This window comes from Aethalodelphis obliquidens, unplaced genomic scaffold (genome assembly GCF_003676395.1).
Source record: "Aethalodelphis obliquidens isolate GAN/ISIS:26980383/991018 unplaced genomic scaffold, ASM367639v1 scaffold2, whole genome shotgun sequence".
NCBI lineage: Eukaryota > Metazoa > Chordata > Mammalia > Artiodactyla > Delphinidae > Aethalodelphis > Aethalodelphis obliquidens.
In genome coordinates, this window is record NW_020837946.1 from 6174360 (window position 1) to 6199847 (window position 25488).

Genomic DNA, 25488 nt, shown 5'->3' on the forward strand with positions numbered 1-25488 from the left:
GCACAGAGTCCCATACAGGATAAATCCAAGGAGAAACATGCCAAGACACATATTAATCAAACTATCAAAAATTAAATACAAAGAAAACATATTAAAAGCAGCAAGGGAAAGGCAACAAATAACATACAAGGGAATTCCCATTACATTAACAGCTACTCTTTCAGCAGAAACTCTGCAAGCCAGAAGGGAGTGGCAGGAAATATTTAAAGTGATGAAAGGGAAAAACCTACAACCAAGATTACAGCAAGGATCTCATTCAGATTCGACGGAGAAATTAAAACCTTTACAGACAAGCAAAAGTTAAGAGAATTCAGCACAACCAAATCAGCTTTACAACAAAAGGAACTTCTCTAGGCAGGAAACACAAGAGAAGGAAAAGACCTACAATAACAAACCCAAAACAATTAAGAAAATGGGAATAGGAACATATATATCGATAATTACCTTAAATGTAAATGGATTAAATGCTACAACCAAAAGACACAGACTGGCTGAACAGATACAAAAACAAGATCCGTATATATACTGTCTATAAGAGACCCACTTCAGACCTAGGGACACATACAGACTGAAAGTGAGGGGATGGAAAAAGATATTCCATGCAAATGGAAATCAAAAGAAAGCTGGAGTAGCAATTCTCATATCAGACAAAATAGACTTTAAAATAAAGACTATTACAAGAGACAAAGAAGGACACTACATAATGATCAAGGGATCGATCCAAGAAGAAAATATAACAATTATAAATATTTATGCACCCAACGTAGGAGCACCTCAATACATAAGGCAAATGCTAACAGCCATAAAAGGGGAAATCGACAGTAACACAATAATAGTAGGGGACTTTAACACCCTACTTTCACCAATGGACAGATCAATCAAAATGAAAATAAATAAGGAAACACAAGCTTTAAATGATACATTAAACAAGATGGACTTAATTGATATTTATAGGACATTCCATCCAAAAACAACAGAATACATTTTCTTCTCAAGTGCTCATGGAACATTCTCCAGGATAGATCATATCTTGGGTCACAAATCAAGCCTTGGTAAATTTAAGAAAATTGACATTTAAGAAACTTTCAATTTTAAGAAAACTGAAAATTGAAATCAAGTATCTTTTCCAACCACAATGCTATGAGACTAGATGTCAATTATAGGGGAAAAAAACTGTAAAAAATACAAACACATAGAGGCTAAACAATATGCTACTAAATAACCAAGAGATCACTGAAGAAATCAAAGAGGAAATCGAAAAATACCTAGAAACAAATGACAATGAAAGTACGATGACCCAAAGCCCATGGGATGCAGCAAAAGCAGTTCTAAGAAGGAAGCTTGTAGCAATACAGTCCTACCTCAAGAAACAAGAAAAATCTCAAATAAACAACCTAACCTTACACCTAAAGCAATTAGAGAAAGAAGAACAAAACAAACCCAAAGTTAGCAGATGGAAAGAAATCATAAGATCAGATCAGAAATAAATGAAAAAGAAATGAAGGAAACGATAGCAAAGATCAATAAAACTAAAAGCTGGTTCTTTGAGAAGATAAACAAAATTGATAAACCATTAGCCATATTCACCAAGAAAAAAAAGGAGAAGACTCAAATCAACAGAATTCAAAATGCAGAAGGAGAAGTAACAACTGACACTGCAGAAATACAAAGGATCATAAGAGATTACTACAAGCAACTATATGCCAATAAAGTGGACAACCTGGAAGAAATGGACAAATTCTTAGAAAAGCACAACCTTCTGAGACTGAATCAGGAAGAAATAGAAAATATAATCAGACCAATCACAAGCACTGAAATTGAAACTGTGGTTAAAAATCTTGCAACAAACAAAAGCCCAGGACCAGATGGCTTCACAGGCGAATTCTATCAAACATTTAGAGAAGAGCGAACACTTATCCTTCTCAAACTCTTCCAAAATATAGCAGAGGGAGGAACACTTCCAAACTCATTCTACGAGGCCACCATCACCCTGATACCAAAATCAGACCAAGATGTCACAAAAAAAGGATACTACAGGCCAATATCACTGATGAACATAGATGCAAAAATCCTCAACAAAACACTAGCAAACAGAATCCAACAGCACATTAAAAGGATCATATACCATGATCAAGTGGGGTTTATCCCAGCAATGCAAGGATACTTCAGTATACACCAATCAATCAATGTGATACACCATATTAAAAAACTGAAGGGTAAAAACCATATGATCATCTCAATAGATGCAGAAAAAGCTTTCGACAAAATTCAACACCTGTTTATCAGAAAAACTCTCCAGAGAGTAGGCACAGAGGGAACTTACCTCAACATAATAAAGGCCATATATGGCAAACCCATAGCCAACATTGTTCTCAATGGTGAAAAACTGAAACCATTTCCACTAAGATCAGGAACAAGACAAGGTTGCCCACTCTCACCACTCTTATTCAACTTAGTTTTGGAAGTTTTAGCCACAGCAATCAGAGACGAATAAGAAATAAAAGGAATCCACATCAGAAAATAAAAAGTAAAACTGTCACTGTTTGCAGATGACATGATACTATACATAGAGAATCCTAAAGATGCTACCAGAAAAGTACTAGAGCTAATCAATGAATTTGGCAGAGTAGCAGGATACAAAATTAATGCACAGAAATCTCTTGCATTCCTATATGCTAATGATGAACAATCTGAAAGAGAAATTAAGGAAACACTCCCATTTACCACTGCAACAAAAAGAATAAAATACCTAGGAATAAACCTACCTAGGGAGACAAAAGACCTGTATGCAGAAAACTATAAGACACTGATGAAAGAAATTAAAGATAATACAAACAGATGGAGAGATATACCATGTTCTTGGATTGGAAGAATCAACACTGTGAAAATGACTCTACTACCCAAAGCAATCTACAGATTCAATGCAATCCCTATCCAACTACCAATGGCATTTTTCACAGAACTAGAACAGAAAATTGCACAATTTGTATGGAAACACAAAAGACGCCAAATAGCCAAAGCAATCTTGAGAAAGAAAAACGGAGCTGGAGGAATCAGACTCCCTGACTTCAGACTATACTACAAAGCTACAGTAATCAAGACAGTATGGTACTGGCACAAAAACAGAAATATAGATCAATGGAACAGGATAGAAAGCCCTGAGATAAACCCACACACATATGGTCACCTTATCTTTGATAAAGGAGGCAAGAATATAAAAATGGAGAAAAGACAGCCTCTTCAATAATTGGTGCTGAGAAAACTGGACAGCTATGTGTAAAAGAATGAAATTAGAACACTCCCTAACACCATAAACAGAAATAAACTCAAAATGGATTAAAGACCTAAATGTAAGGTCAGACACTATAAAACTCTTAGAGGAAAACATAGGCAGAACACTCTATGACATAAATCACAGCAAGATCCTTTTTGACCCACCTCCTAAAGAAATGGAAATAAAACCAAAAATAAACAAATGGGACCTAAAGAAACTTAAAAGCTTTTGCACAGCAAAGGAAACCATAAACAAGACGAAAAGACAGCACTCAGAATGGGAGAAAATATTTGCAAATGAAGCAACTTAAAAAGGATTAATCTCCAAAATTTACAAGCAGCTCATGCAGCTCAATATCAAAAAAACAAACAACCCAATCCAAAAATGGGCAGAAGACCTAAATAGACATTTCTTCAATGAAGATATACAGATGGCCAAGAAGCACCTGAAAATCGGCTCAACATCACTAATTATTAGAGAAATGCAAATCAAAATTACCATGAGGTATCACCTCACACCAGTCAGAATGGGCATCATCAGAAAATCTATAAACAACAAATGCTGGAGAGGGTGTGGAGAAAAGGGAACCCTCTTGCACTGTTGGTGGGAATGTAAATTGATACAGCCACTATGGAGAACAGTACGGAGGTTCCTTAAAAAACTAAAACTAGAACTACCATATGACCCAGCAATCCCGCTACTGGGCATATACCTTGAAAAAGCCATAATTCAAAAGGAGTCATGGCCCACAATGTTCATTGAAGCACTATTTACAATAGCCAGGACATGGAAGCAACCTAAGTGTCCATTGACAGATGATGGATAAAGAAATGTGGCACACATATACAATGGAATATTACTCAACCATAAAAAGAAATGAAATTGAGTTATTTGTAGTGAGGTGGATGGACCTAGAGTCTGTCATACAGAGTGAAGTAAGTCAGAAAGAGAAAAACAAACACCGTATGCTAACACTTATATATGGAATCTAAAAAAAAAAAAAAAAAAAGGTTCTGAAGAACCTAGGGGCAGGACAGGAATAAAGACACAGACGTAGAGAATGGACTTGAGGACATGGGGAGGGGGAAGGGTAAGCTGGGATGAAGTGAGAGAGTGGCATGGACATATATACACTACCAAATGTAAAATAGCTAGTGGGAAGCAGCCGCATAGCACAGGGAGATCAGCTCCATGCTTTGTGACCACCTGGAGGGGTGGGATAGGGAGGGTGGAAGGGATTTGCAAGAGGGAGGGGATATGGGGAAATATGTGTACGTGTAGCTGATTCACTTTGTTATACAGCAGAAACTAACACAGCAATGTAAAGCAATTATACTCCAATAAAGATGTTAAAAAATAAATTCTGTGTCACTAAGTGAAGAGTATAGATTTTCTCATGCAGCCTCTGGAAATTTATATAAAATTTATCACAGGAAGCTCAATGAGCAATTAGAAAAAGGTTGAATAAAGACGGGTGGACATCCGTATCATAGACTAATACAGTTCATTGCTATCATCTTGATCATTTCTCTTAAGATAGTTTCTTTTCATCTTGCTCATCTCTACAGTAATATTAGTTGAGAAAAAAATCACTAAATTTAGAGCAAGTATAAGCCAAATCTTCATCTGATTCATAAACCATAGATTTTGCAGCTATCTTCTAATTTCTTATAATAGCCTGGTGTCTAAACTCCTGAACTCCATTGTCAAGAGGATGGCCGATAGTCATCTTTTCCATGTTCTGGAAATGTGAATAGTATTGTTACTTTTATTTTATAGGGGACAGCATGTTTATTTGCAAGCAAAGTAGTAGAAATCAGAAGTTCTCAAAGTGTGGTCCCCAGACCAGCAGCTTCAGTAACACCTGGGAACTTACTGAAAATGCAAATTCTCAAACCCCAACCCAGACCTACTATAACACAAACCCTAAGGAGAAGACCAAGCCATAGGTGTTTCACAAATCCTCCAGGGGATTCTGATGCACACTCAAATGTAAGAACCACTGGTGTAGAGCAATGGTCCTCAGCCAGGGGTGAGTTTGCCCTCTAGGACATTTGACAACGTCTGGAAACATTTTCAGTTGTCAACAGCTAGGGGAGAGGGTGTCACTGGGCATCTAGTGGGTAGAAGCAAGAGATGCTGCTGGCCACCCTACAAGGCACAGGCCAGGCTCCCCCATAACAGAGAGTCCAAGTCCAAACTGTCAGTAGCTCCAAGGTTGAGAAATCCTGGTGGCAGGAAAGAACCTTGATCAGCAACCCTGAGTTTTAATCACAGTTTCCTATTCATTTTCATCTATTATTTTATTTTGTTTTCAGGGTTTTGTGTCTTACAGATGATTTTATTTTTATTTTAAACCCACTCAACTTGGTTTCTACCAGTGTCATCTTTAGAAGGTCTTCCTCCAGCTTAGAATCACATAAATGTTTACCTATGTGTTACGATTTCCCTTTTTACATTTAAATAGTTAATCCATTTAGAATGAATTTTGATAAAAGTTGTGAAGTAATGATCTAACAATTTCTTTATTGTATTAAAACTCTTTGTACCTGGAATATACAAAATCACTTCTATTTCTTGACCAAGCCATGGCTAAGAGGATGTGCTTCACCAAAACAAGGGAATTAACTAAGCAAAAGGAAGGATCAGTTTGAATCAGCTTCATTCTTGTGTGCCCAAAAATTTAATGCCAGATTAAATAAGATGGACGTTTATTTCTCACATTAATAAATAAATAAAAGTGTGGCAATAAGCAGACCAGTGCTTGTTTCATGGCTCTGTAATTAATTATTAGTGACCTAGACTCCTTCAGGAAGCCCTTGTCATTATGATCCAGTATGGCTGCTGGGGGAGTTTGGGGGAGAATGGATACATACACATGCATGTATGGCTGAGTCCCTTTACTGTGCACCTGAGACTATCACAACATTGTTAATCAGCTATACTCCAATATAAAATAAAAAGTTTAAAAAAATGGCTGCTGGAGCTCCAGCCATCACATTCTATTCCATGCAGCATGATGAAGAAAAAGACAAAAATGGGTGAGCCTCTTCTCTTTAAGAACACTTTCTAAAGGTCACATCCGTTATGGCTTACATCTCCTTGGCCAAAAATAATTTACAGAGCCCACCTGCTGCAAAGGAGGCTAGGAAATGTAATCCATTAACTAGGCGAATAGATAGCTTACAGTGTCAGCCAGGAATGTCAGTATACATCCAAGATCACATAAATATATGCAAAATGGCAACAGTGATGAAGACCCTCAGAGGAGAGCTCGATGGCATCACAGAGTTATGCATATCATAGTGGGAGCTACAAGAGCGTGACGAGGCAAGGAAGAGACTCCCAGGCAGACGGGACAGAACGAGCAAAGGCCCTGGGGCCGGAGGGAGGATGTCAGACCTGAGTGGGGAAATCACACAGTTTTCCCAAGACTGTTGACTGTTTCACGCTTGTTGTCACAGACTAATCATTAATAGCATCCCTCTTCCCTCTCAATAGTGTCAGAGTTCAGGGAACGTGTATCAGAAGATGCTGTAGAAAGATAAATGGGACCAGAGTACGCTTTAGCCTTGCAGTCTGTGCTAACAACCTGGGTCATTATCCCAAGAGCGACGGGGAGCTCTTTGAGGGTTTTGAACAAGAGCATCACATGAGCAGGTTTTCATTTTGAAGAGATCACTTCGGTCTCGATACAGAGAAGAATTTCGAGGAGGTGACCAGGTGATCCGGGAGGGGTCAGAATCTATGACTGTGGTTCAGGCAGAGAAGACAGTGGCTTGGATGCGGGTAGTAAGGTGAGACAAAGTTAGATTTAAGTGGAGAAAGGGACGTGGTTAGACTCAAGATACTTAGGGGGTACAAAGACAGGCTATGACGTGGGGGGAAAGAGACCCTCAGTAGTGATGCTAGGATTTCTGTCTGGCACAATCACAGGAAACATTAGTGAAGGTAAGATGAGCTGGGATGAGCTCAGGTGGGAAGTACGGGCTGCAGCTGTACACCTGGGAATCAGTGTCACCTGGATGGTAGCTGAAGCTGTGGGTGTGAAGGAGGGGACCCGGGCACACGAGGAGAGAGCTGCGGATGGAGCCTAGGAAAGTCAACGTGAACAGAGGAGTAGAGCAGGGTGAGTTTCAAAGACGGCTGAGAAAGTGCTGACAGAGGCAGGGAGAAACCCGAGACTGCGGTTCCAGAAAGCCAAGAGAAGAGAGGTCACAGCAAAACGCCGCCGGATGGAAGACACGCAGCCCAGTGATGACCCTCGGGAGACGAGGGGTGTGGGGCCAGCTGCAGGAGGCTCAGCCGTGCGCAAGAGGGAGGGAAACGGAGGCCATAAGTCCGGGAACATCTGTGAGGTTTCAGACTGTGAGAGGGAGGGGACAGGAGGCCCAGGGGAAGGTGGAGGGCAGGGCTGCTCTATTCTGACGGTAGGAAAGGTGGAAGCAAGTGGAAATATTCCAGGGAGAAGGGAAAAGCAAGGAGGAGGAGTAAGCAATCCTAGACGGTTCCTGAGAAGCCCGGGGGGAGGAGTCCAAAGCGCAGGAGGAAGGAATCGACTTGGAAAAGACAAAGGGCAGTGGGAAGGAAGGATAAAAGCCAGCCCAGTGGGCGGGGGTGTCTGCAAATCTGGAAGAGGGAGCTGAGTGAGCGCCCATGGGAGTGAGGGTGGGGGGAGTAGGAAGTCTGTTTGCCAAGAGCAAAGAAGGGGATGGAGGTAGAAGGGGAGCCGAAGGGTTCACGGTGGTCTGAGGTGGCCACTGCAGAGAGTGGTGGGACAGAGGAAAACAAGGAGGGTTCCAGGTGGTTTGTATGCGCGTGCACACATATGCACACGCACACATGCAACATGCATGCCCATGCACACACACCCATACACATGCACACACGTACATGCACCAGGCACACATGCACATGAACACACATGCACACGCACACGTACACCCATACACACATGTGCATACACATGCACACATGCACATGCACACCCATACACATGCACACCCATACACACGCATGCATACATGCACACGCGCACATGTGCATACACATGCACACACGCACATGAACACACATGCACACATGTACATGCACAGGCACACCCATACACATGCACACACACATGCACACACTGGCCAGGACCCAAAGTCTCTCCACACTCCGTAAACGCTCTCTCACATCCAGGCCTCCCTCCTCCTTTCTTCTGGCCTGCCTGGTGTCTGTCCCCTCATTTTCCCATCCCTGGGCTCATTCCCACAAGATGCGGCCTGAGGAGCCCTCTGAAGGCTGGGCAGATGGTGAGAGGGAAGAACGCTGCCAGCACCCCACATTTCATACCCCTCCTCTCGTCCCCGTCACATTTACAGAAATAAGTTCGAAGCAATCGAAATGACCAAGAAGAGGAAGCTCTTCAGTGTTCTGGCCAAAGCCAAGCTCTGCTCATCTGTCCAGGGAGCAGCAAATGCTGGTGTTTCAGAGAGGGGACAACCTGGGTAAGAGTTTAGCTCAACTCCTCCTTTTTCTCATAAGGAGGCCGAAGCGCAGGGAAGTTTAAGGGCTGCATCTCAGCTGCGCGTGTCCGCATTCCTTGATGATTAATCTGAGCACACTGGACACAGAGACACTGAGCGCTTGATGAAAGTGGATTATCTCCCTTCTCTGAACTCAAAACTGCTTGCACCCAAGTCAAAGGCACCTCAAGTCTGAATATGAAAGCCTCTCTTTTTAACTGGGGGAGAAATCGTGTCACTTCATTTCAGAAGGATCCGAAGAGGAAATCTCATGAAGAAGGGACACAGCCCAGGATTCTGGAGCTGGAACGCCGAGTGCTCTCAGGAGTGGGAGGAAATTATTCTCCTGATCTGGAAACAACTCTCACTTGGAATGAGAGTCTCTTGCTTCCAGACACTCCAAGGACAGCAGGGGTCAGAGCCTGGGGCTTTGATGGGTAGAGAGTGGGGGGAGGCCTGCAGGGAGTGAGGGTGCTGGTTGTGCCTGGGCTGTCCCGGGGGAGCTGGGCTGTTAGGGAAACCCACGGGGGTGCTGCGACCAGCGCCAGGATACCCGAGTGTCTTCAGTTCTGGGTCACTGAAAGCACACGGCTCCTTAAGCGTCCATAAATCGCCTGATCTGCCTGAAAGAAACTGACAGTGGGGCTTGAAAGAAAATCCATTTCTGGAATAAAAAGAGAGTGCCGCAGCTTCCACTGAGCAGATTCAAGGCAAAGCCCAGGGCGCCCAGGGGATTTTCACTTTGCAGCGGGGGGTGGGGGGTTGTCTGTGCCTGGAGGTTGAACCAGGGGATGTGAGAGGTGAAATTGGAGGCAAAAGCCCTCTCCGTCAGCCTAGAAGGGCAGCCTTGCTTCTATTCTTCACCCATCTCGGAGAAAAATTAAGTAGACGTCAGAGCCATCTGCCAGCGCTGAACTGAAAGAAGGGAGACAAAGAGGAAGGGAGGGGATGGTAGAGCCCTGGGGGGAGGATGAAGGGCGGTAGGAAACAAGGACAGAGACCATCGCTATTTAACCCCGCTGAGCTGGAGTCACAGCAGGGCTGTAAAGCTACGTATTTGTTCTTTTGTACTCACTTAAAAGCAGAAAGGCAAATGAGCACATGAGGTTTCACTTTCATCCACACAAAATTACTGCAAACACTATTCCCCCACCTCATAACTGTTTGTGTGTCTGTATACATACATGTATGTGTGTCTATATACATGTATGTGTGTGCGTGTATGTGCATGCATGTATGTGTATATGCATGTGTACATGCACGTGTGCGTGTATACGCGTGTATGTGTGCATATATGCGTGTGTATATACATGTATGTGTATATACATGCATGTGTGTATATGCGTGTGTGCATATGTGTGTGCGTGTATATATATGCATGTGTGCGTATATATACATGTATGTGTGTGCGTGTACACATTATACTAACTCTCTTAATTTGGGAGCTATATCTTTTTTGCTTATTTTTAAAATAAAAACAAGTGTTCTTCTGTGTGAAAAATTCACCCTGGGGTTGAGGGTGGGAAGGAGCCGTTGAGGGTGTGCCCTAGCTCCCCCTACACCGGGTCCCCTGCACCCCTGCAGGAAGCCCGCATTCTCTTTATCTTATGAGGGTGGTTCCCTGGAGGTGTTTGCTCCTTTTCATTTTTCCCCAGCAAACAGTTTCCTGCCACATGAGGGCAAATTTCACAGGATCACCACATGGTGAAACATTGTGCCGAGAACACAATTCAGAACTTAAAGGAAGTTAATGAGGGACCCACAGGCACGAGGCTAACATCAGTGGGCCGGGGCTGCTCGCCAGGCTCGGGTCTAAGTATACTCCAGGGTCAGGATATGAGCCCGGGCAAGCTGGTTCAAGTTTATGCTCTCAACCACTCGCCTGCCCCTGCATGTGTTCCCTCTGCCTCAAACAAGCCCCACCTGTCCTGCATCAAACCTCTTTATCGCTCTGCTTGTTCTGGGGATCCCTCCTGCCCCCTCCCCCAGAGCTAGGTTGGGAGCCCCTCGTATCTGCCCCCTGCCCCGGTCATCACCCAAGACTCAGGACTCCCTGCAGACAGTAAGATTCCCGGGGACAGGGTTAGGGTGATATCCAAGCATGGTAAGGCGCACAGTGTATGTGTCTGAGTGCACAAATTAATGCAATGGTGAAAAAGACCTGGTCTTTGCCCTACAAGAGCTCTAATCCAGTGGGAGGACAGATCCCTACACGATGACCATGACACCTTATGGACAGGCTGAAGGGCTGCCGTCAAGTTTATAAATCAGGTTCCAAACTCACATGGGGAAGGACTGGTGACCTCTGCCTGGGGTGCAAGAAAAGGGCAGGATGGTGCCTAATCGGGAATGAGTCATATTTTAACAGCCAAGAAGGGAGGAGGAGAAACACTAATGAGGAAACCACATGGAGAGTGGTGACTAATTCAATCCAACCACACAGGCGCCTGATTGAGCTCCAGCAGTAGACCGGGCATCAGCTAGTTGCAGTGAACCAAACAAACTGGGAACACAAAGCCCTTCCCTCCCGAATGTCAGAGAGAGGGAGGGAGGGAGACCCGAAACAGACCATGGCGGGAACTGTTAACCACACATGCCCGGCCAGGATGTCCAGCCAAGCAGGAGGTCAGTGAGGGAGGTGTTCCTCATCCAGCTCTGGGCTGCTGGAGGGGCTGGGGCTGGACAGGGCCCGTGGCCTTGAGAAGTCCCTCTCTAGCACACAGGTGACCCACAGATGTTCTCATCTTCTGCACAGCCAGGAGGTAGAAGAGTTGGGAAGCTCTCTTAGGACAGAGCTGCTCTGGGAGCGGAGGATCAGGCAGGCTTTCTGAAGAAGGTGATTCCCAAGTTGGGCCCTGATGATAGAGTAAGAGTTCACCAGAAAGCAAGGTGGAGGAGATTTTGAACAAAGGAGCAGCTAAGAGTGGTGACAATAAAGAGTGCTAACCTTCACTGAGCAGCTAGGACATGCCAGCCAGGACCTTAGCACCTCTTCAGTTATCTCATTTAATCCTCCCACCCCTCTGAGGGGAAAGAGTCATTTTACAGATGAGTACATTGAGGCACAGAGAGTTTAATAACCTTCCCAAAGTCACACAGCCAGCAAGCAGTGAAACTGGGATTCACAGCAAGGTAAATGTGTCCTGTATTTCCAAACCATGGCACTCCACTGCTACCCATTAAGGCACATGACAAAAGAGGTGAAAAAACCCAGGGGGAGGCAGGACCACATAAGCAGGGTGGCTTTCCTGGGATGCAGAATGCTGGGCAGCCAGGGGTAAGAAATGGGCTGGGAGGAGGACACAGCATTCAGCTCAGAACAGGACAGCCACATGGACTTCAGGGACAAGGCAGGGAGGTCACGTCATGTGTCTGCAGAGGTGGATGAGAGGCAGGCTGCCCATGTCATAAGCTCCCTTTTGGGGATTTGGGCAGAAATTAAATGGGGAGCCACTGAGGACTCATGAGCAGGGGACAGGATGCTCCGTGAGGAGGATCAAGAAGATACCTCTCAGGCAGTGCCGAGAATCAGGAGGAGACGTGAGGGCAGTGATGGAGACAGGTGTTGGAAGGGCACTGCTGTGGTCCAGTGTGACAGGAGCCCGAGGCATGACGTGCTCCGTAGTCCAAATGACTGTGTGTGCTCTGTCTGCTGCCGTGATTTCTTCCTGGTTTGTATATTTCTTTCCTGACGATTGGTGCCCTCACAGGGAGGGGCTCCCAAGAACTGCGCCCTGCACACCCCTTAACACGCCCCTCCTAGCCTGCACCTTTTTGCTGTGTCCCATCTCGATAAATCTGTCTCAGTTTTCCCCCCGAGCAACTTCAGACACCTCAGCCCTGCGTGTGCACATCAGTTAGTGACCCGTTTTAGACGCTTGGGCCTCACTCTCTACCCCAGGGAACTTCTCAAGGCACTTATCAGTTACAGACACAGAGGAATTCGGGGGAAGCCCATCTCCTGCCTCTGCTGCACAAGCAGATGCCTCTTGAACCCTTCCACCCATGCAGGTCTCTCCTGGGGCTGCAGCCCACTGCCTCTGCGCGCGGCAGGCTGTCTGTCGCGTCAAGTTCCTGTTTCTTAAATCAATGTCCTCGAATGGATTGTAAGACGGTGGAGGGCAGAGCCTCCTGCTTTTTGATTTTTTTTAATTTTTGTTTTTTACTTATTTTATTCTGGGTCCCCAGGAAGTGCTCACAGTGGACACAGTGACAACACATTGCACATTATGAAAAAATGAGGGAAATTTCTCCTAGTCAAACAGGACTTCTGCCGGGGGAAAAAGCATTGATTAAAAACTTGAGGCTATAAATGTGCGCGTGCAGCCCCGAAGCCCCAGCTTGATCCTAAATGAACTATGGTTCAGAAACATCTGCTGAGGTCTGATGGATGGATGGGGTGGGCCACCGCAGGCTGCTTTTCCCCTCACGATTTTCATCTTCAGGAGAATAAAGGCCCGTCCAGTCCACGCACGCATGGGATGGGGGTCGGGAAGGGCAGTGGGACGTTTGTCTCCAATATCCAGCTCCAGCTCGGCCGACGGCCCGACTTCGCAGCCTTTTTCTTTTGAGACGGAGACCATGGGCAGAGGCCGTCTCCATGACAACCACACAGTTCAGTCCCCCCCATGGACCAAGAAGGGGAAGGGGTGGCAGGAGGGAGACACACTTCCCCAGTTCTGTCCGGAACCAAGGTGGCCTTGGAGGACCCTGCCTTCAGCAAGGAAGCCGTGTACGGCAGTCCGGGCCTGAGGCTCCATCACCACATGGGGCTGTGGACAAAAGACACCATGTTGGCCCCAAGACAGGTCCTGAGGCCACAGGAGACCCCCGTCATCTCAGAAACTGCTATGCATGTCTGAGGGTTGGTGACATAGGAGGCTAGCTCCAAGTCACAGAAGCTGGAGACCCTTGGGCTACCGATGGGTGCCTAACCCTGGGATCCAAATCTGGCCCTGCTGGCAAGAACCAGAACCACGGGGGGCATTCTCCTGCTTGCATTCGCTCCGAATGTTCTAGTCATCTGCTTAGCGAAGTCAGTTCACGTGACTCTGGGAATCAAATCCCCATAGAGATGCATCTGCATGAAGGAAGGAATTGGATTTTTTTTCACTCTCAGTAGAATGACAAAGGCAACCCATGACAGTTCCTCCTGGTTAATTCATGACCCACTCATTTAAACCAAGCTGCAGAGCTATCAGCAGTGATGTACACGTGCACAGGACACTTTTAGTACCATGTACAAGACAGGGTACCTTTGATGAGAAGTGCACCCAAGACGTGTGCTCTTTTCATGAGCTACACCTAAAACAGTGAACTGGCTACACAAGAATCATGGAGAGTCACCGTGCAAAAACACCCCCCAGACGAGCTGAGCTGGAAACACTGGGCAGCTCCCTCTCCAATACAAGTGAATTCCGAGTATTGTTCAAGTTCTCTGTCATCAGCGTCAATGGGAGAATTGCTTTTACTCGTGATACGGATGTGCACATGGCCTATTTCTTACACTAACAAAAACACAGTCAATGGAAATGTGAATATAGGGACAAGCACGATTAAGGGGGTCAGCCAACAGTTATGCTAAGTTTTGTCTTCTGGTAGGTTTTCAATTTCATTTACTGATTTTATTCAAATTCACCACTTGAATTGAAGGTAAGAGGTTAGGACAGTGGTCACTCTCTGCACAATATGTTCAGTGCCATATACTTTGTTTTTTCCAGTCACCGTGGAGATAACACAAGCCTCTTCTTGGTGGCTTCAGAAAAGGCAGCTCTTCTAGTTGCCATGGTGAAACAAACGTGAAATTCTCTCACCAACAGAGAAAACTTGAAAATCCCTTTCGTTGACAACATTTGTCATTGATTTTATCCCATCTACTTTCAGCAACCGAAACCATGAACTGATCAATCCTGTTACTGAATAAGATTCCCTGTTAGACCATTAATGAGGTCTAAGTAAAAAGACACCTTTTATTTGTGCTCATTCCCTGAAAGCATCATGAATATTGTGAGTAGTCATTTTAACTACTGCCCAGACAAAACAGAAAAAGCTTCTTTGGTTCATGCTTTTGTAGTTTTTCTAATTAGATAATCATTTAACAGCTTCCTTCTAAGATTTTCTTCTTTAGCCACTGAGTACATTCTATTCAAAGTGGAAAAAACTAATCATGGACATTTAAATGACTTTACGTACTTCCAAGCGCATCTCTTTTGGGCAAAGATAACACCACTTCCAGACAAAGCTGGGACTACAAGTGTTCAATAATATAATCTTTCCAATTCTATACCAATGCCTTCACCATCTATAATACTGAAATAAGTATATTGGTTTCTTCCTAAACTAAGGATTAGATATAATATTTTATCTTAAGAGTTCTAGGTTCATGTATCTCATATCTTATATCAAGTTAATAATTCCTATTTGCTAAACATTTATGAAAAAGCCTTGTAAATAGTTTGATAATCAATACATATTCCTGGGAATCTAGCCATGGGAAATCTTCCCAACTGTGGAAAAAGATTCTGGCACAAAGATGCTCATCCAACTGGCCAACGAGAAACCACCTTCAGTGACCAACATAGTGGAAATCATTAGGGACTGAACAACATGCAATTGTTAATGTAAAGTTTAAGAAGACCGTGAGTATAAAGAAAACATCTTCGATAAAATATTAACTGAAAAAGTGTATATAAAATTGTATACATGGTATGATAACATTATGTAAAATTTTAAAAGAGAAATAAAACATGCATAGAAAAAAAACAGACTTGGAAAAACATCCTAACTTGTTAGCAGTGATTATCTTTAGGTAGTGAGACTATATTTTCTACTTTTCCATGTAGTCTGTGTTTTCTATAATACCCATGAATTTTCTATACTATCCACAAATTATTTTTAATAGGAAAATAATAACTAGGAGGAGAAAGAGGAACACCCAGTGAAAACAAAATCAGATGCACCTCTGAGGATTTCATTTTTAGGTGCCTTTTCACATGGTTAGGAAGGGGATATTTCCTTCAAGTGGAGCTCCTGGTGAGTGTGAGACAGGAAGATGCTGTTTTATCACCTGCTTTAATGAATAAAAGCATAATGAGAAATGAAAATAGTTTCTCCTGAAGAAAGGAGAGCCCCCTTGCTGCAGCCCGTTTTTAGAACCTGACCTGACTGGGGAGACTTTTAACAATACGCCAGCTAATTAATCACAAAAAAAAAAAAAAAAAAAAAAAAAAAGGAAATAATGGAGAATCAATCGGAAATAAACAAAATAACAATACAGGAGGGAACTCATGACCAGGTTCCAGCTCCTAGGAGAGATATTCTCTAATATGCATGGGTCAAAGGAGGAAGAGAGCAGGAAACAGGAAGACACAGTACAGTTTAAACGATCACCAGCAGGCTCTGGCCACTGGGACTCGGAAAGTAATAGGGCAGCCTTGAGCGGAAGCGAGCTGTAGGAGGTGCTCTTCCTCTACATCCATCTTTCGGGTGAAATCAGTAACACATTTTATCCTCAGACTGAGCACACTGGGGTGATTAAAACCATCGCTGTGCACCCAGGGGCCTGAACAATTCTCATTTAGACGAGAACAAAACTACTCAGGAGCACCCCCTGAATCTTTTCCATTTAGATGTCTGATGCCACCTGTGAAAACAAAGGAAGAGCCCTGTGTTAAGAATGATTTCCCACTTTCATTCTCAGGATACGACGTGCTTCAAAATACATTGGTAATATACGGGTAACGGGTCCAAATGTACTACCAAAAATTGAGATTGCCTTTTGGTATTGAAGTAATTCCAAGACAATTTTTTCTCTTAAAGATGTGAGTTCTGACCAGCTTGCCAGTATGAACGGAATGACTCTGGCTGAATGGTTAAGACTCACCTCAAAGACCCAGAAAGTTTCCAAGTGCTTTATTTGCTGAACGATTTCTGATAAGTAAAGGGTGAGTTGATAAGAAAGTTAAGAACTACAATAATTTATCTAAATGAACTAGAATTTAACTGCAGCAAATACAAGAATCAATGGATTATTAGGTAGGGATCGAACAATTTCCAGTGCCCTCAGGGAAGTACTCCCCCACCCCCATCCCACCCCCATTCTCAGGGAAGGTATAAGGGTATGAGAAAACAAATAGCTTTCTCTCACCCTGGTTCTTACTTCCTTTCAAATTTAGTGTGGGAGAAAAGAAAATATATATACAAACGTCCCATCCCAAGTTACTGGATCAAAGGCTGACTTGAGATGGAAAACCCAGATGGGCAAATTGGCAAAGACCTGTCCCCAGACGTCCACTCCTGCCCTACTTCCACTGGTGCCAGCTCACACCCACTTAAGCTAGCATTCTCTTTCTTTGCCTCCACCCCCAGGAAAGATACACTCACCCTTCTAGAGAAAGAAGTATCAGAGAGACACTACAAGAATAGTATTTCAGCAACATGTACCAGTGGGGAGAGGTAAGGGGAGAGGGCAACATAGGGATAAGGGATTAAAGGTACAAACTATTCGGTAGAAAATAAACTACAAGGATATATTGCACAACACAGGGAATATAGCCAATATTTTATAATAACTATAAATAGAGTATAACCTTTAAAAATTGCAAATCACCATACTGTACACCTATATTATATAATATCGTACAGCAACTATACTTCAATTTAAAAAATCAAAAAATATATTTTAGCAGCATGTAGGTGGTTGCCTATAAAATTACATTTTCAGTGAACCTCTTAAGGATATGCCAAACAGATGACATCAAAAAAAGAAAATGGATCTTATATCCAGAAGTAAAAAGTATACCAACAAATTGGACATGCCAAATGCATTGTTTCTAAAGGTGCCCACTTGCACATGAAGTAACGTCCTTCTCCCGATTCATCTTCATTCACCAATTAATGAACTCTCCATATAGTAATAACAATTTAAGTTTAAGCAAAGAGCAAGTTGCTAAGAAACCAGTCTGTCTGCTTATTTTCCTCATAGTCAACACTTTTGGAAAAAGAAGGAGAGATGAGATTAGAGCTTTAAGAGATGGATGCGTAGAGCTCATTTTGAAACTTTTCTAATTATTACACCTCTAAGGGTTTTAAAAATCATTTTAAATTGTTTTGTCTCTTCCTAGTTGTTTTTTCTATATTTCAGTTCATTAAGCAAACAAAACAAATGCTTCAAAACTCGAATTATAATTTAAAGTATACTATTGTGTTCATGAAACACCGTGATGGAAGAGTTGAAATACATTCTTCCTAAATATACAAGGTTTGTTTTCTTGAGCAGCTTGGGAGACTATACCTGCCTTCACAGAAAATAAATATGCAAATAAATATGCAAATACAATATGCATCAACCTTGCTCTTACAAAGTCTTCCAGGATAGAGGGCTTGTAACATGATCTATAATTGTCAGAACTCAAGGAAAAGTATTGAGCTACCAGATATACTGAAAGGACCCTATCACAGTTACCCCTATAACACAGTCACCCTGTGAACAGAAATTCTGCAGTGTGAGGATTTATGCAAAGGCAAAAAGCAGCGTTTGAGCCTCATCAGGGTCTGAGCACAGTACTCTCAGCACTCAGAAGGCAGTCAGTAAACACAAAGGGAAGGGTCGAAACGAGGGAGGCTTAATTGTTTCCATTCCTTACCATTCACTTTCTCAAAAAATTCTAATCAAATGGATCGCTCACTGCTGTTTTCTCCTAGCCTTACTAGTCCCTAACAACATTTCGTTTCAGCATTTGGACAGGTAATGGGAAAACACAATTAAAGCAAATGGTAAGATCATGGAGCAAAGCCTTGGCCTCAATTTTGTCTGTTAACTGTATTACATTTTTATTGTGCAAATGAGCTATTGCTAAAAACCTTGAAAGCCTTACTAAAACATTTCTGGTAGTAAAATGTGATCAACATGCATTTGACGATAGCAAATATTTAAAACAAACTAACCAAGGAACCCATTCATCTGTACATTCCTTATAGCAATAAACATAAATGATGTATCAGGAGAATGAGGTACATGTCTGAGGCGTGGATCTATAAAGATACCCATGATCTAGAGTTAAGTAAGAAAAAACATAATACCAAGTCTTAGAATAGTGTGACCTTGATCCAATCAATGCCAAAATAGCTGTATAGTTTGGAAGTTTGTTTTTTGTTTTGTTTTTTTTTAAAGATCCAAAAGGATACTGTAACCTACTGCCAGCAGTGTTAACCTCAGGCCGGGGAGCAGACAGGGAAAGTAATGTGAGGGCGGCTTCTACCTGTTCTTTTCTATATACCTATACTGTTCGAATTTTTTACACCATGCCTTATTTTCAAATCTGATCATATGTGAAAGTGAGAAAAGATCATGATTTTTGAATTAGTCTTAAAATACGTAAATTTTCAGAGCAAAAAGAAAAAGCCATTAAAATTACTTACCTTGCTAGAATTAGATTTTTCTCCATTAGAGTCCATGCAATTTTATTTGATTTTATTAGCAATCTCTTTTAGAAGACCCTTGAGATCATTAAGCTTGAAAGGGGAAAAAATAAAACTGGTCTTAAGATCAATTTTCCAAATTTAAATTTTAAATGATGACTCTATGGCTCTTCTATGAAATAGATGTGCTATATATAAAATAGGAAGTATGGTTCATGCCTGGAGTATGGTAGACTCCAGGTGATATTTCAAACTCTGTCCATTACTAACTTTCTGAAATCATATCACAAGCAAATAATCATTAGCACCAATTAGGATTAGCTTTACTCAAATAAAAATCACTAGTGATTCCTACATAGAAAGGATAGATTACAACACAGAGAAGTAATATATAGAAATAAAAATGTTATATGTAACTAATAAAGTTATAAGGTACCAATAAAGTTTTGCTTTGATAAAAGTATAATATAATGAAAATAATGTGATACAATACTAATCACGCTTTTGCAAATAAAGTGTCTCCCCTCACACACACACACACACACACACACACACACACACACACACACACAACGGTATAAGAAGCAAAACAATTTAAGTAAAAAGCATGATAAAATTATTTTCAATACATGCATATTTCACAAGTTTTTACGCAAGATGCATGAAGGTCACTTTAAATTACAAGCTATACTTTTACACTTAATAAAAGCTGTAGACATAACACAATCTCTGTACGATTGGTTTCCAACTTGCTATATCACTCACTCAAGGAAAACTTTCTGTTTAACTTAGGCTTATTTCCAGTATTAACCTCTTCATTTAACTCTTCCTTTAAAAAGGACAAAAAGAAACCATAGGGGCTAATGGCTGCCTAAAATAAAGATGGCATAGTAAGATTCCTACTTACAGACTTAAGGTCAATGTGAATAACTTTGTTTTCAAAGAATGAGACGGAGAAATTTTTTTTCACCGGAGGGGCTTTGGAGAGATTTCTGTATTGGTTGACAGTAAAAGGACTTTAGTGTGACGTTTAGTAGGATTTAAGACACCAAGAGCTTGCTCCAGAAACAAGTGGCCAACCCTAAAATTCTCCTTGGATAGAAAGGAGAGACTTTCTGTTGTTCAGAAGAGAAGGGGTAGAGGAAGGGGGAGGGGATAAAAAGGGGAGAGAGGGCAGGGGAGCAGGAGAGAAGCAGGGAGAGAGGCAGTGAAATCCTGTGGGTGGTGGCCCATGTCTCAGTGTTGTGTGGTTTGAGGTTTCCCTGGGATCTGCCCAAATTCAACTAAAACCTGCAAAAGGCATGGTGTAGGTGGACTTCTTGCAGGAACCAACAAAGGGGTGGAGCTCCACAGCCAGGGAGATGCAGAGGGGGCTGGACCCACAGGCACTCCTCTGAGGACCCCACAGAGCCCCGGCTCACACGTGTGTGTGGACAGCCACCAACTGGGACTCCAGTCATCTGTGACACCCTCGGCACCACGCCCACAACCGTCATGCTCAGGTCCACTGTCCCCACCAGAGGGTCGCCCCGCCGCACCCAGACACGCACTGGCTGGGAGGCCCCCCTGGCCCCTGGGAGTCAGTTCAGCTGCCCCAGTTCCTGGATCTCTGGCTGACCTCCGACCCAGGCCCCGCTCTGCCCCATCCCCTTGCTGCCATCCTGCCTATGTCCTGCGTGCCCCAGAGCAAGGGCAGTGGCAAGTCTTGCAGAAGCTTGAGCCCAGCCCCAAGTGTACTTTCCATCGGCTCCCTCCAAAGCCACCTTAGTGAACCCACAAGTAAAACAACTCAACACAACAAACAAAAATAGACTGTTTTCTCTACACACACACTTAGACAAGTCCCTGGCACCTCTATTCCCCAAACCAAACTGTTAAGCCCCTCTTATGTGGCCACTCTGACCGCTCAGAGGGATCTTTGAAAGGAATGTTCCCAGGTGTGTCCCCAGAGGCTTGCCCTGCATGGGAATAAAATCCAGCCCTAAAGAGGCCAGCAAGTTCCTGCCAAGGACGACCCAGCCTCCCCCTTCCTTCCTACTCGGTGTTCCCCTGGTCCACGCCACCTCTCTCCAGCTGCCCAGAACATTCCATGCATCTCTGGACTTAGGGCCTTCCCAGCTGCCGACCTTGCTCCCCGGTAATGCAGACACGGGCAGTCTGGGACATATGCCTGATATGGCTAAGAAAAGGGTTACCGCTATTGACTCCTACATAATTCAGCTGGAAAATGCTCCTACCCCCAAACCACTTAACAAGGGGTCCATTCATGAAATGTGGGGCCCATGTCTGCTTTCACAGCACTTAGCCCAATGCATGGCATATGGCAGGTGCTCAATAAGTATTACGAGCTGTGTAGCTTAGGTACCGATGCAGCAGACAATATATTTAAATATAAATATATGATGTAGAGAAAGTGAATAATCCTATAAGGCTTTATATTTATTCTATATTACATATTATAGTCATCTAATATACATACTCAGTGTTAGAATACTATCCCCTATGCTTCCTTTGATGCATTCTAACATTTTTTAAATTTTAAAAAATATCCAGCATTTTTCTTTCCCTTCTTCACTGATTATAATCATGATATACATCCTGGCATGATTGTTTATGTCCAGATACTCAACTCTAAGAACACAGGAGTCTTCCCAGCCCCTCAATTAAAAATCAGTACCAGTACATCAGGAGAGCAGCCGTAACGAGATATACTCCTGCGTGATGGCGTGTCTCCAAAGATGGCTGCCACGTTTCTCCCTGTCCACGTGTCACTCCCACATCAAGAGGTGGAACGTGAACAGGGAGAGTCTACTGCTCCCCCACCTGGATCCCAGCCAGCCTGGGGCTGCTTTAATCAATAGATGCTGGTGGACGTGCTGTCATGCCAGGTCCAGGTCTCGCCTTTAGAAGCACTGGTGGCTTCTGCTTCTTCACGCTTGGAGGCCAGTCCCTATGGAAAAAGGGGAACTGCCCCGAGACCCCCAAGCCTCATGGATCAGAGATCACGTGGAAGTAAGAGGCCATGAGGAGGACCACTGAGGTACCAGATCCTGGCCTCACCGCCAGCTGAATCCAGCCCCGTAAACCCAGCTGAGACCACCTGAAGCAGAAGAACTGCCCGGCTGAGCCCTTCCGAAACCCCTGACCCAGAAAAGCAAGAGTGAAATAAAATGGTTGTTTGAAGCCACTAAAACGTGGGGTTGTAGGGGCTTCCCTGGTGGTGCAGTGGTTGAGAGTGCGCCTGCCGATGCGGGGGACACGGGTTCGTGCCCCGGTCCGGGAAGATCCCACATGCCGCCGAGCGGCTGGGCCCGTGAGCCATGGCCGCTGAGCCTGCGCGTCCGGAGTCTGTGCTCCGCAACGGGAGAGGCCACAACAGTGAGAGGCCCGCATACCGCAAAAAATAATAATAATAATAAAATTTTAAAAATGTGGGGTTGTTTGTTGCACAGCAATAGGGAACTAAAGCAAACTGTGATGGAAACATCCGACTGTCAGCACAGAATGTACCGTCGCCCTGAGTGGTTGAGTCCTATATATGGAGCAAGTAGCTCCAGGGGAGGGAAGGGGAGGAAGGAAGAGAAGAGGGAAGGCAGGGGCGGGTGGGGGGTAAGTAGGAAGGGACCAGGCTGCAGCCCACCGTCCTGCACGAGGCCAGAGTTCAGGAAGGGAGGCCCATGGCAACACGGCCTCAGATCTTTTAAATGCTGCTGGCAACTAACACGTAAATACATACACGAGAAATTGTGAACCGAATACATGATCATCTTAGAGCTCTGAGAAGAGCACCTTTTGTTCATTTATTCAATGTTCCTTGAGGCCCTACCATAGGCAAGGAATCGGGTGCTGGAGACCCTGCCACCCCTGATGGCGTATCGTCAAGCCGTGGAACTGCACCGCCCTGGGGAGGGTATGTGACTCTGTCACCCAGGACGCCATCCCCAAAATGCCATGGTTATCACCTCCTCCTCAGACCCTAACAGGGAGCCGACATTTATGAATCGATCGTCATTTCTGCTGAACCAAATCATAATTTCCAGCTACCCAGCTCAGGGTGGAGGTGGGCATACTCTCTCTACGTCTAATTCACGTGTGTATTCTCGCAGTCGCAATTCAAATGAAGTGGATGACAAATGAGAGTGGCAGCAAAGACTGGCATAGGGTCTCTAGGCTCCCAACCTGCTTTTCTGAGCCTTTCTGGTACTCCCTGCAAGCATCTTACACCTGACAGAAAAAGAAGGGGTCCTGGGGTAGACAGAGACAGTCGTGGAAATGGGACTGCAGGACTATTCCCGTGCGGGCTGGGAGCATCGGAGAAGCAATTCCATTCCAGCGCCCCGACTTTGTGCAGTGAATAAAGAAAGCTGAGTATAGAACAGGGTCACATCCATTTTTTTTAAACAATTAACTTCATCTATTTTTGTCACTGGCCTCTAGCTGAAAGCTCAAAGATAATGGAGATTTAAAAAAATAATTCCCAAACTATAAACAGAACTATACCTTTGTATCCAGCTGTCTAAAACGATGCCTCATTCTTCAAGGAAGTTAAAAAAAAGAGAGAGCGAGAACAGAGAGAGAGAGAGAAACAAAACGGGTTATTAGGCTCCATTTCGCAGTCTTTTTAAAGAATAAAATACAGTTCATTTTCATCTTCAACTAAATCAACGTCACCTGCTTTTACCGCTTTTACTTTCTTCCTAATACCCAAGCGAAGCAGAATTCCACTCTCACCCCAGATGGAAGGACAGCAAATAGATGCTACCTTTGTTGATGGGGCGGTGGAAGATGACCTGTAAGGTCCGTCCCTTCCTTTCAAAACTAAGCTCTCCACGTCTAGGGATGGAGGAGAATGGAGGGCATCTGCTTTGTTACTCAAAGAGAAAAAGCATGCCTCACATGCCCTGCTCCCAATAGCTGTGTCGAACCTAACAAAGGGATTAGTTGTTCTTATGTTTACGCTTTCTTTGTTAGACTGAATTCTGAGGTGTGTTTGGAGCTCTCTGTAAGAGTGACTTCTGACCATTAACCCTGTTACCCCACTTTAAACACGAAGGGCACGCTCCAGGATGCCCTGCATCCCACATTCCTCATGGACCATCTAGGGAGACAGTGACTTAGCTAGTTCTATGGGATGTTTACAACAACGCCATGCGACTCATAAAGGGCGTTCAGAACTTCTCAGGGACAACTGTCTGTAAGAGATCAACCAAAGGGTTTGACCATCCTCTAATCGCTTGCTTCTTCCTCACAGGGATACATGTGCAGACCCTGCAAGGTAACTTCTGTCCCCCACAATCCTTGGGTCTTCCTAGAATCCACCTCTGCAGCAGTGGCATAGGGACCCACGCTCTTGTCACCTGGTCCCACAGCCCTGCCCTTCAATCAGAAGGACAATCAGACGGCAGGTGGGTGGTTTTTGCCCTTCCTGAAAGGCTGACACACCCTTTTGCGTGTGTCACCTTCAGGTGCCTGGGCCATATCCTTTTGGTGCCATTCCTCTCTGCCGCAAATTCTCTTTACAGAGTTTGCTCAAAGAAGCTGCCTGTGTTCTGCCAGCTTCTGTACACAAGGGGAGGCTGGCAAAGCAGGAATAAATGACTGACATACTCCTCTGATGTGTCGTGGGCTTTCGTGTTGATCTTGACAAGGTAATTTTCTTTCATGACACCCTCCCATGCCAGAGTCATGTTGTCTTCATTCTTGAAACCTTGAATAATGAGACAAAGAAAAACATTCAAATTGCTTCCTTTGCCCCCTTTCCCTCCTGAATCGATACCTGCTAGGATTTTGCCATGCTCTGGAACCAAGAGAATTAGATCTGTCCTGCACAGGCTGATGTGACTAATGCTACGTACTAGTGAGAGCAGTAGACCCACGGAATATCAATGAAGGTCTTGGTAACAGTGAAGAATGGGAGCCTGCGTGAAATAGGAACGCAATCTTCATTGCAACCAGAGATCCCTCCACAGCCGGTCTGTGTGTCTTGTGACTCAACAAAATCACTTCCCTAGTGAATTTGGTTCTCACATTTCTTATGTGTTCCTGTTCCTTTTTGATGACATCAAAATACTACTCTGGGGGCTTCCCTGGTGGCGCAGTGGTTGAGAGTCCGCCTGCCGATGCAGGGGACACGGGTTCGTGCCCCGGTCCGGGAAGATCCCACATGCCGCGGAGCGGCTGGGCCCGTGAGCCATGGCCGCTGAGCCTGCGCGTCCGGAGCCTGTACTCTGCAACGGGAGAGGCCACAGCAGCGAGAGGCCCGCGTACCGCAAAAAAAAAAAAAAA

At 44.1% G+C, this 25488-nt stretch overlaps 1 protein-coding gene across 1 annotated transcript in view; it reads right to left on the reverse strand.

Moving 5' to 3' along the window:
* Nucleotides 1–16342: 16342 nt before the first annotated feature.
* TRPM8 (transient receptor potential cation channel subfamily M member 8) overlaps nucleotides 16343–25488 on the reverse strand; it is a 90556-nt gene continuing 81410 nt past the window's right edge. Inside the window, exons 22-25 of the mRNA XM_027117662.1 lie at nucleotides 24811–24910; nucleotides 23704–23737; nucleotides 19204–19296; nucleotides 16343–16426 (exon numbers count right to left, since the gene is read on the reverse strand). Of these exons, the coding sequence (XP_026973463.1) occupies nucleotides 19246–19296; nucleotides 23704–23737; nucleotides 24811–24910 (185 nt within the window). The 3' untranslated portion in view covers nucleotides 16343–16426; nucleotides 19204–19245. The remainder of the gene's footprint in view (nucleotides 16427–19203; nucleotides 19297–23703; nucleotides 23738–24810; nucleotides 24911–25488) is intronic.